The sequence below is a fragment of the Balaenoptera acutorostrata genome, chromosome 4 (genome assembly GCF_949987535.1).
Source record: "Balaenoptera acutorostrata chromosome 4, mBalAcu1.1, whole genome shotgun sequence".
Classification (NCBI taxonomy): domain Eukaryota; kingdom Metazoa; phylum Chordata; class Mammalia; order Artiodactyla; family Balaenopteridae; genus Balaenoptera; species Balaenoptera acutorostrata.
In genome coordinates this window covers 35820974-35833687 of record NC_080067.1, presented here as the reverse complement: position 1 = coordinate 35833687, position 12714 = coordinate 35820974, and the positions used below count along the sequence as shown (strand labels likewise).

The 12714-nt window shown below is 36.8% G+C and overlaps 1 protein-coding gene across 2 annotated transcripts in view; it reads right to left on the bottom strand.

Moving 5' to 3' along the window:
* Positions 1–4606: 4606 nt before the first annotated feature.
* TSC22D2 (TSC22 domain family member 2) overlaps positions 4607–12714 on the bottom strand; it is a 55494-nt gene continuing 47386 nt past the window's right edge. For both annotated transcript variants that reach the window (XM_057545037.1, XM_057545038.1), the window contains one exon: positions 4607–12214. In XM_057545037.1, coding sequence (XP_057401020.1) covers positions 11954–12214 — 261 coding nt within the window. In that variant the 3' untranslated portion in view covers positions 4607–11953. The remainder of the gene's footprint in view (positions 12215–12714) is intronic.

Below are 12714 nucleotides of genomic sequence, written 5' to 3'. Positions count from 1 at the left end.
TTCCCAGACCAGGGCTCGAGCCCGTGTCCCCTGCATTGGCCGGCGGACTCTCAACCACTGCGCCACCAGGGAAGGCCCCTACCATTCTTATTCTGAAGAAATTTTCATGCAACTGGACAAAGATATGTGGAGAAACAATTTTGATTATAGGAAAAAATTGAGTGCCATCTAATTGTCCATTAATAGGGGAATGCCATGGTATGGCTTATTATACAATACTACGCAATCACTTAAAAGAATAAAGATGATCTCTGTGCTGTTATGGAAGGATGTCCGTGATTACTGTAGATTTGTAGAAAGCAAGTTGAAGAAGAGTATATTTAGTATGATCCCATTTACGTTAAAAAACCCCACAAGGGCGGAGGCTAGCACACCATTGTGGGGCAATTGTACTCCAGTAAAGATGTTAAAAAAAAAAAAAAAACCCACAAAATGTGTGTATGCATATGTATCTTAATTATATGCAGAGAAAACTGTTAGCAAAGATTAACTCTGCAGAGTGGGGTTGAGGATGAGTAGGGAGGGGATATTTTGGCTTTTTTTTTTTTTAAAGGTAAGCTTCTTCATTGGAATTTTTTTAATGAGTATGTGCTCCTTAAGAAAATTCACACTTCAGACAAATAAACAATAGTCAGCACCTCTCCGCTGCACTGAGGCTGAAGAAATCAGCTATCAGTAAGCCGACTGCAGAGTGGTTGGTATTCTATGGATGGTGACTTACCTTTCTTCATCCAAGGAGGATATATCGTCGTATATTGTTCAATTTACCCATCCCACATGGCCATCTTTTGAATCACAGATGCTGTGATCACAGACCTGCCTCAATGAAATCAAATAGATGAATCAATGAATAGGAATAATTTGTGTAAATCTTTAACATAAATCGTTCTAGAAAAGTTTTTTCTTCCTGTGACCTCTAACTCACTTGAGTACAATGGGGAGAAAAATATGGGATATGGTTTTGTTCCAGAGCCTGGAATCTAGTTCTACCACTAACCAGATCTGAGATCTTGGGCAGATTCCAACCTCTCTGGATTCTCTAAACCTGTTTCCCTATCTGTCAAATGAGAAAAATATTTGCTTTCCCAAAACTTACGAGGATAGTTGTGAGGATCTAACGAGATAAAGGGGGAAAAAGATTTTGGAGAAGGTGGTTTAACTTATCTAGGTGACCTCTATTATCATAGGTGCTATTCCCAGGTCCTAAAATTCACCCAATCTTTTCCTAGAGCTTTTGGTCAAGAAGTGATGAGGAAAGAGAGCATGGCTTAGAAGGAGGAAAAAATGAAAACGAGAGTAAGCATTTACTGTATACTCACTATGGGCCAGGTCCCAGTTAAGCGATGTACATATTTCATCTTGTTTTATCCTCACAACACACCTATGACTTGGTATCTCAGGTACATTTACAGATCAGAAAACTCAAGAAGAAAGAATGTGTAACCTAAGTGCGAACCCTCACTCATTCATCCATTTAGTAATAGTATTAGGTACCAGGAGTACAACTGTGAATAAAAAAGCAGGAGTCCCTGCTCTCGCAGATCTTACCTTTGAGGGCAACCGGGTTTGAAGGTCCCCAGCTATCAAAGGCAAAGGAGGAGTTCTCATTCAGTCAGCTTCTGGCTCTAAGCAATGGCACCCTCCTGCCCCACGTTTTTTGGACTATTTACTTTATGTCCCATATGTTGGTCCCAGAACCCTGATGTCTTTTCTCCTCCTCCCCCTGAGACTCCTCACCCTGTGCCAACATTCTTGAATATCCAGCGGTAGAAGCCTCTATTAACCAGTTTTTTTCTCCCAAGGTGTGATCATCTGAGCAGAGGAAACCTCCAGGAAAACTGCATTCCCAGATGAGTCAGCTGTCATCACAGCCGTTACCTAATGCTGAACTGGATGGGTTCAGGAAGCTGAAGGCAGAGAAAAAGCCAAGACTCACAGGTTTGGAACTCAAGGCTGCTGGAAGCCAGGGGCTGGCCGTGTTTCTGCAGCTGGTGCTGTTTTCACTTGTTCATTCTCTCTGGAGAGCAGGACAGGGTAGACTTCAAGAGTCCAATTTAAAACAAGGCTGATATTCCTGGGAAGAGGTTCCTTCTCAATCTTTCCCAATGAGTGTTTACCAAGGACAGTCAACAGGGGGCAAGGTGGGGTGGGGAGAGGGGAGAGGAAGGTGGGCTGAAGAAAGGTGGATGGGAGGAGTGGTTACTAGGAGGTTCTTAAGCTCAGGTCTCAACACTGAAGCCTTTTCTTGGGTCCGGGGCAAGACCATAAAAATGATAAAGAAGCTGATCTTCGAGAAGAGTCAAGACACGGTTAACAAAGGCGATAAATAGAGCACTTGGGTACCAGTGTTGCTGACCTTCATTGCCTTGCTTAGAAGTAGTGCTGCATAAGCTAAGTGTTACCCATCCCATGCTGTGTTTCTTAGGAAATTTCCTGGCTTGTTGTCAGCTTGTAAGAGGAGTATCTCCAGTCTGCATTTGGCAGAGACTAAGCACACAATAATCCACTGCTCGTTTGCGTAACTCTTTACCCCCTGGATCCTCAGGGCACCCTGACCTGCTTTTTCTGGCCACTGATGTTGCTTCTGAACCAGCCCCGACTCTGCCCAGATATGGGCTTCCTTCCCACATTCCCTCAAGGTACTCTTGACTCAGAAGTTACTTCCAGACTCAGCTGTAAACAGACAAGTCTTCAGGTTGCCATTTCCCATCCTCAACTTTTTGGGGTTATTATTTCCTGGTTTCTCCCTACCAACACCTGAAATATACCATCCCAAATCAACTCACTTTATTTTCTCTTCCTTCTTCTCAGAATAAAATATCTGAGGAAGTCTTCCTCAATCACTCCTTACTTATTTTTATTCCTTTCTAGACACTCAGCTTATTATTTTGAAAACTGAGAAATAAAAGGAAAGAATTAAGTCCCTGCATTCCTTATATGAACTGTACCTCAGGGTCACTGAATAACTGAAAAGGGCAATTTTCTCTTTAGAGAAGTGTTTTGCTAATGAGTGAGAAGGAATGAGAGAATTAATAGGCTAATGGGTCTAGGTAATGCTTATCAAGGCCACCAAAATCACAAAATAGAGACAGCCAGACATTATGTGATGGAAGTATACACCACCACTGATGAATTAATCTTGACAAAATGTGAACCCAAATCTGATTAAGCTCCTAGAGCTTACTAATTTACCGGAAATACGGGGGTAGATGTCTCTACAAGAATGCAATCAGGAAAACTCGGACTTGGGGAAAGCTATTGGACAAAAACCTCTGATTTTTAAAGAATTTCAAGAGTCTGTACATTAAAAGAGACTTAAAAGGCATGCCAACCAATTGCAATGTATGGACATTATTTTGATTAGAATTCAAACAAATGCACTATGAAAAAATTTAAGACAAGTGGGGAAAACATAGACATGAACTCTATTTTTAATGATATTAATGAATTATTGTTAATTTTGTAGTGGGATAATAGTATTATGGTTATTTCTTTTTAAAAAGAAACCTTATATTTTAGAAATGTTATATTTTAGAAATATGTTAAGTGTTATGATATCTTGAATTTCTTTCAATATAATCCAGAGGATCATGGGGGAAATGGGTGCAAGTGTAAATAATACAAGATTAGATAACTGTTTAAGCTGGGTGATAGGTACGTAGGAATTCATTATACTCTTTACTTTTGTACATAATTGAAAATTTCCACAACAAAATGATAAAAAAATGTAAGATAAACCACTGGAAGAATGGACACAGAATGTATAACTCCCAACCATTAGAGGAGATAAAAAATGAATAAGAAAACAATCAATTAAAAGACAGGAAAAGGGAAAAAAGAGGGGGGGAATCTAAAAAGCATTTCAAGGAGAAAACACAAAACAAGATGGCAGAAATATATCCAAATGCGCCAATAATGATAATAGATGGGATCACATAATTAATCTATTAAAAGATGGATTGGGGACTTCCCTGGTGGTCCAGTGGTTAGGACTCCACGCTTCCACTGCAGGGGGCCCCGGTTTGATCCCTGGTTGGGGAACTAAGATCCTGCAAGCTGCGCAGAGCAGGCCCTGCCTCCCCTGCCAAAAAAAAAAAACAAAAAAAAAAACAAAGATAGATTGGGTTAAAAAAAATACAGCCATATATATATATACAAGAGAAACCCCTAAAAAAATACAAAGGAGGAAAACGAAGAGGTAGAAAACTATCTGCTAGACTAAACAAGTGATAAGAAACTGAAATTAGGTCAAACAGTTCAATAAGATAAGAATGAAACGTATTGAATGGAATGACTGTAGTAGAAAAGTGACCATTGGTGACTATGACAAGAATGGTTGGGGTCACAATGGGGACCCCAACCAGATTGCATGTCACATGTGGTGAGCAGAAGAGAAGGAAGTAGAAAGGCAGAAGGAACAGAAAAAGCAAGTGGAGGGGGCACATTCCCAGCCTGCGTGCGTACTGATGCGATGAAGCCAGAAGAGAGAGCCAAGTAGAAGGAATGGGAGAGAGGAGGAAAGACAATCGTGGGGAGGAGAGAAGGCTGAAGATGATAAGATCCAGAGTACCACGGGAGACTTTAGCAACGACAAGAAGAAAACACCTTCTATTTGATTTTATTTCTAATTTATTAATTTGTCATTACACAAACAATACATGAATGCATACTCAAAAACATCAGACATTACAGGTAAAGCTAATGCACTCCACCAAACTACTGTGAACAGTTTGGTTAGTACCCTTCCAGAGCTTCTCTGTACATTTTTATAATACACAATTAGGTACTTAAGATGTACACTATACAGTATTTGTGTGTGTGAATGGATGTGGTATGTTTTTTAACATCAATGGTATCTCGTGGATTTCATGTATTGTCCTTCCATTTTCCCTTAAACTTTAAAAAAATTTAACATTGTATCTTAGAGATCATCTCATGTCAGTGCATGTAGGACTCTCCTTTTTCATTGATGCCTAGTATTTTATAACATGTACCATGCTCCGTCCCCTTGATGCATAGTTTGGTTTTTCCAGTTTTATATTATTACAACCAAAGGTGCAACAGTCATCATTATACAAGCCACCTTGTGAACAAAAATGTGTAAAGTGTGTTTCATTAAAAATTGGAATTATTGGGTCACAGGGCATGTGAATTTAAAATTGTAATGGATACCACTCAGCTGCCTTTAAAAGTGGCCATGCTAATTTATATGCTCACCAGCAATGTAGGATTCCTGTTTCCCCACACTCTTGATTCATATTTATTTTAAATACTTGCCAATTGGATCTGAGATAGTCTCTTGTGTTTTAATGTGCATTTCCCTTATTTTGCTAAAGTTGGGCATCTCTTCATAACCTATTTGTAAAACTTTTTGCTCACATGCGTTTTCACAAGGATATTTCTAAAAGGAGTATGTGACCAAAAAGCATAAGGCTCACTGCTAGTCTGGCTTGAATTTAATTTTTGTGAGTTAGAGATCTAAAATTGTTTTTCCCAAATGGTTATGTGGTCTTAATACTATTTGTTGAATAATCCATTCTTCCCTTATTGATTTGAAATGTCACTTTCATCATTTACTCAATATATACTTGTGTTTGTTTCTGGATTCTCAGCTTTATCAGATTTAATTTTGGCATCAGGTACCTGAGTTATTCTTAACTTGGTTCATTGAACGGTAGCTGATTTTATCAGCCAAGATAATGAATGTATTCCTTATGAGACAGTCGATGATGTAATTCATGACACACAAATTCTATTCAATTAAATCAGTTCTGTTATCTACAAACAGAGTATTAAGAAATGTGTAAACTTCTCTTTCAGATTAGTTCTTTTTTTTTAGGGGACACCTCACAGGCTAAATATAGAGATGGAATCCTTTTTACCAGCTCCCCTCTTTCTAGAAGTATTTGATGTTAAAGCTTTTTGGTGATTTAAAGTTTTTTCCTGGCAATGTCAAATGGTATCACGTGGCATGGCAATATTTACTGTTCATTTATAAGAACCTTTCATTCAATGAATGATCTGAGGTCCACAAACTGTGACATATACTTTGATAAAAACAATGTGACACTCTAGCTTTTACTTTCACATTGGACCATGAGCTCCTGGAGTGCACAAATCGTGTCTCATTCATCTTTCTATCCCCAAACATCCAGTACAGGGTGCAGCACCTGAATTGAAATAGAATTGAATTGCATTTCAACAATGTTTCTATAAAATAAAAAATAAATCTCAAGCTTCTCAAAAACAAAACCTTTACTTTAGGGGCATCACAAAATTATACATATTTATTTTTTTCTGTCCATCTGCCATCTGATTAAATTATATATATATATATATATATATATTTTTTTTTTTTTTCTTTTTTAGAAGGAGGAACGCTAGATTTAGACACTGACCTGATAATTCATGCCCAAGTGTGAGAAAAATGTTCCCTTGTTGTTCGTGGACTTCCTCAGGTATAATCTATGTATAGATATGTTGCTTGCCTGTTAAATGACAGTAAGAACTGTGATCTGGAAAACATTTTGGATTGCAGTGGGAAAGCATACTTTACAGTTGTTATACAGAAATATCTCAGGCATGCAAAAGAAGGAAATAAAGAAGGTAAACTCAACTTTTTTTATAGGAAAGTAGAAGTGTGACATTTGCCGTATTTTAAAATTCAGTTATTTTTATGATCTGAGTTAGCACACCTTTTCCTTCCTTCTTTCAAAGGGGTAGCTTTGGCTTTCATGGGTAATGCCTTAGCCCATAAACTTCACTGCTCTGTTTTACAGCTCAACACAAGACATTAGACCATGGGAAAATTCCCCAAACTACTTAAACTATCAGTTCCTCTGGTGAGAAGGAAAAATAAAGCTAACTCACCACCCAAGTATGTTGAACAAATTCTGTGACCAAGTAAATCGTGCCAGTGCAAAATACCAACTCCTTACCTTACCATTACCAATCCTGAAAGACTGTCTTACTTTTATTTTTGATGATTCTCTTAAAAAAAAAGGATGTCTCTGACCTTTAACTTACTTTGTATAGTGCCTCACTTAGCATTTTTATTTGTGAACACAGCATGTCAGTCTAATTGTAGACCACTAAGGAAATTGTTAAACTACACTTTACAGTAATCTCTCTACTGACGAAAGGAATACTTGCATTTAAAGAACAGATTTTACCATTAAAAATTCTGTGAACTGGTAGAGAAATATATGAAACAGGAATGCATACTGGAATGTCAAAAAGGGAAAAATAGGATGCAAATACACATCACTAAATAATACACTATTAGTATTGCTAGAAAATAAAAACATGGATTACTAGGCAGGAGGAAGTGGGAGAAAAGGTCCAGTTTTGCTTACGCAGGGGGCTTATAGGACAGAAAGAAACCTTCTGAATTGTGTCAAAGAATGAACGGTTAAAGCCTAGCAAAACCTGTTCTGACGGGCTGTCAATATCTGCAGTGGGGCTAGAACCCTTATTATCCTTTCTCGGGAGGAAGGGCTAGCTCTGAGGGGCAGACTTTGAATTCATGCTTCTGGGCCATTCTAACCCTAGTCCACTACAAAAGGACTAAATTTGGTTTACCTTTAGGGCTGGATTTACACAGAGGCATAAAGGGACAGCTAAGGCTCCTCTAGTCTACCCCTTTGCTAAATTCTTGAAATTCCTTTAACAGGAAACAAAGGCTTTCGTTTCATAGAGATATATGGCTGTTGGAAGGAAAAGTCTTGAACTTTCTAAGACTTGGAGCTCTCTGATCTTTCCTTGGAGCAAGAAATAACAGGCACCTGATGCTGGGAATGGAATGTTCACCGTGGAGAGAAAAATGGTACAGAAGAACTCAAGACACACTTCCTTCACGAACCAAGATTGCCTATATAATTTTGCCTAACCATCATTTCTGTTCTGGATTATTATTGTCTCTCCTAAATTATTTCTCAGTTTCTAGTTTTAGCTCTCCAACTACCTCTCATGTGCCACTGGAATGATTAATTTTTCTGAAATGCAATTCAGATTACAATCCCATTGCTTAAAATCATTCAATAAATCATTCCTGTTTTCCAAATTGATGCCAAACTACTCAGGTGAGTGAGACAGTCATTGCCTGCGTGCCTCCTGTGGAACAGTTCTGTGGCTTCTCAAGGAGCTTTGCTTATGCTCTCCTTTAAGCCTTTGAGCACTGTTCTACTTTTGTGACCTTCAAGACTCAGGTGTCACCTCCTTGAAGAAACCTTCCCTAACAAAGCCATCCTTGACTGTGTATAACAAGTCTTTATTATTGCATCATATCTATTAGTTTGTCTATATCCTTAATTAAACTCTGAAACTTGAGGGCTGGGCTTTGTCCTTTTAAAGGATTATTGAAGAGAATTGAGTCATGTCACTAAGTGCCTGCCACTGAGCTATAAAGCTTCCTTTAAAATATGTGACTTCAGATCATCTTAAAAATTTGTTTCCAGAAAATTAGGTGATATTTTATTTCTGGTTCTACAAGGATGAATTCTCATGAACAGGTATTTTGGTTACTCTAATCGGAAGGATACTGCGCCCACCCTCCCCACTTCCCATTTTTTTAAAGGTCCAGAAGTGACTATGGTTTGGATCTTGGAGAAATACCCTAATCTCTGACCTGTGACAATTCTTTGTGAATAATGGCAGTTTTAATTACCCATCGCTGAGGGCTTGATGGTAAAGCATTCCTGTTTTTATACTTATTTATGCTTAGCTCAGAACATTGGAAATATCCAGCTATTTTTGAACGAAAAATTATGAGTTAGAGTAACCATATATTTAATATCTCACAATCCCTCTATTTCTTGGGGGGAGGGAGGTGTATATCAAGCTATAAAATCACATTGTAGCCACTTGAAATGATTTTTCTTTGGGGAAAATTACGTTTGTACTGAAGACACATTGCCATATCAGAAACAACATTTTCTACCTATGATTTTGTGGTTGGTTGAAGTAAACCAACAGAACACTTATGGTCTATGAGCATTTCACTGAGAAAATTACAGATGGCATTCATACAAGACTGTACTCCCAAATTGGCATCTCAATAAATTAATATTCCAGCTAACTAGAGACCCTAAATATCCGAGGAAAAACTGAAATTTACTGAAGATCCTCAACTAATCATTTGGAGGAATGCTTGATGTTGTTTTCAAATATACAGTGTATCTGCTGCTGAAAAGCACATAGCTTTCCCACCCTTAAGTTTGTCCCTGACTTTGGATTGGGGGCATGCCTCATGAGAGTCGGTTTGGATATACAGGCTTCCTTTCACAGCTGTTTTCGGGGGTGTATGGGGGGAATGGGCCATACAAGAGAAGGGGGGGAGTTGGGAGAGCAGAGGACAGGCACGACTATAGTTCTGCATTTTTTGAACATGGCACCAGTAATTGAGTATCTTCTCATGTCATTAAGTTGAAAAGTTTATTATTTAAGGCTCGATACACTTTGCCATCTTACTTCCTAGAAGTTCACAGGAAAGCTTGCCTTTCTACATTAGGTCCTGCTATTTAAAGGACAAATAATTTGTTAAATATTAACTTATATTTCTTAGGTTACTAGAGGGTGAACCTTTAGAAACTGCCGTTTATTTCTTCTGTGAACTATTCATGTTCTCTCTTCTATCGTGATTTTTTTTAATGTAGAAGTAGTAATAATTGCTTTTAGTTACCATTTAAAGCATATTAATCATTTCCTTTGTGACTATTACTTTAGCATTTATAATGTGTTTTTCTACCCCCAACACCAAAATTTATATTTTCACGTAAACCCCAACCTTTTCTAATACGTTTTTTTCCACCTGTATTAAATATCACACTGTTCGCACTTGAGGGGTGCACCCGGCGAGCATTTTGGTTAACATTCCAACGTGGAAGTTTCACTTTCTAGCTCACCTGGGACGGCTCTATTAAAAAATCTTACTCCATATCTTTAGGTTGCTTCTTCAAGCCTAAGTACTTAGTTCCTTTAGTTATTTCTATTAACATTAAAATTGCGTTTTTAGTGAATATATCCTGCAGCATAACTAGAATATAAAATAATTGGAAATCCCATGTACACTCTGATTTTATGCATTTAGTTTGTGATTTAAGTTTTAATTTTAGATAGATAAAGAACACTTATTTATCTTCCTTTAATGCAAAGACCTAACTATTGATTCTTATTAACTCCTGATTAGCTAGTTGGCTATAGATACAGAGCATGTTAATTTCTACAGGCACCTTTCTGAATTCAAGTAAAAGTTCTGGTAGACAAGGATTTCCTACTTAAGTGTCATTGACATAATATGAATATTGAGTACAAATATTGCTCACCATTCTTGCATTCTTTAAATTATTTTACTTTGAAATTTTAAGAACCATCATTAAGTCATTAATAACATAGATTTTCACTGAAGGAATATTTGGAACTCTGAAAATACAAATCTAATCAAATTAAATTTTGAACACATATAGAGCCAAATATTTCAACAAAACTGCAGTTTAATTTCAGAAAATGTGTTAAAATATATATTTATACATCAATTTCTGACATATACTTAATGTGTTAGTATACACAAAATGATGCTTTCTCTTGAAACTGTATTTATGAAATGTACATTTTAATTTAAATACTCAGTATACACTGCACTTAATCTGCATGTTGCATTTATTAAATACATTAAAATCTGCAATGTAACAAAACGTTTTCTGCATACGAAATTCAAAACACCATTTTAAATGAACAAAAAGATGGCTCACTTCATTATTTTTTTTTTTTTTTTTTTTTTACAACTAGTGTATAGTACACTAGCTCAGCTCCACCATACTACCTGTTCGTTCTTTTTTATTTGACATTGTTCACAGACTAGTACATATTACAATAAGAGTGCTGGATAAAAACATGAGGTACGAAAGTGGTTCAAAGATTATAGGTCATGCAGATCATGCTAGACAGCAAAGAAAATTGTGACCGAGAGAACACTAAATAAAAATACATAAAGAATGTGCATTATAAAAAAAAAACAAAAACAAAAACAAAAAAAAAAAACCTCCATTACACAGCTTTGCTTCTTTGGTTACAAAGTAGGTTGAACAATTTCACAGCTTTTTATTCCCACCCGAAAAAAAAGTCATACGAAATGTCAAAAAGCAGAGGAATCGTGGCAATTTCTCTATTAGAAAGTAGAAACAAATGAACAAAGTTTTCTTCATCAAAATAGCCCAATTATTTATTATATCACAATAACTGGTGACTACCTGTACAGTTGCACTATGTTCTTCATACTTACACTATACAAAATTTACATTCAAGCTGGGTCTTTACTACTGAAAATAAATACCGAAGGTAAATTGCCATTAGTGTTAGAAATATGCCAGGATTCTTTTGTTCAATTATTGCCTAAACGTTTCATCTATTAAATGCAATCCTGTCTTTCAATTCCTTTACTGATACTTATAATTATTCAAAAAAATTAAAAAAGTTCTGTGACATTGTTCATGTACATTATGAAAATAGCAGCCCTGTAATAAATAAAACACAAATAAATGAAAACTTATGTAGGCAAATGTTACTGATATTGAAAGAAAAGTGGCTCTTTAGATGAACTGTTATTTATAATGCGATAGGAAGGCTCAGGGTAAATCCATGAATAGGAAACATGGGAGAGCCACCAAAGCTCTTAAAAGACCCCACTCGTGCGCACCAGGTAAAATGCTAACTTTGCTCTCTTTAATACAAGCCATCTATTATTCTCCTTGTGTACTGATGACATAAACTGGACATCAACAGCACTGCATGACATCTCAAAGAGAGGAAAAGCTCTTGCAGAATGATTGTCTAATACTGAAAAGGCCAAACACACAACTGAAGCATGGCTACTTGCTTTCGTATAAAGTGGAAAGAACACCAGTGGCACACAAGGATAGATTGCTTTCAGTTTTTTTCTTAATGAGGCAAGAAAGCTTTATGCTGAGGACACATTCGGCTGCTGCGGAGGCTGCGTTGGCTGCGGAGGCTGTGCTATCACTGCTTGCTGCTGAGAAGTGCTACCAGCATTGGCCTGTTGGGCTGGGAGTTGGGATAACTGATCATTGTTTGAAAGAGATTTTAACAGTGCATTTTCTCGTTCAAGTAAAGAGTTTCTTTCAACTAATTCTTTTATTTGTTCCTTTAGAACTTCCACTTCTTCTCTTACTGCATACATCAAATGGCTTTTCACCAGATCCTGTGAAGAACAAAATTAGGAATGTCAAAAAGAGTGAAAGGGAAAGGAGTTGCTATCTGGTTCTAGCCTACCTGGTGCCTTATAAACATTAGGCAGTTTTCTATTTATATAGTTTTACATAGTTTATATTTATACTATAAATATAGTTTATTTAAACTACATTTATATAGTTTTCCTGCTCTTGCTTTTCATGTTTCTACTGTTTCTTGACTGACACTAAGGAAGATGGGGTGGAAAAAATCTAGTTCCCAACTAGGGCAGCAAGCCCAGGATTTTATTTTCAAAGTTTGGAGCGATCTCAAAAAATACCAGCTCCTTAAATTGTCAATTAATATAAGCTTAGAATTAAAAAAAAAAGTTTAAAATCATATATTTAGACGTCAGATGAAGAGAACAAAGGATATTAAACTGTCTGATAATAAACTAGTTATAGTACTGCTTTAAGAGATGAAGTGACCTGCAATTTCCAACTTTAAAACCTCAGGATTAAAAAAAAAAAT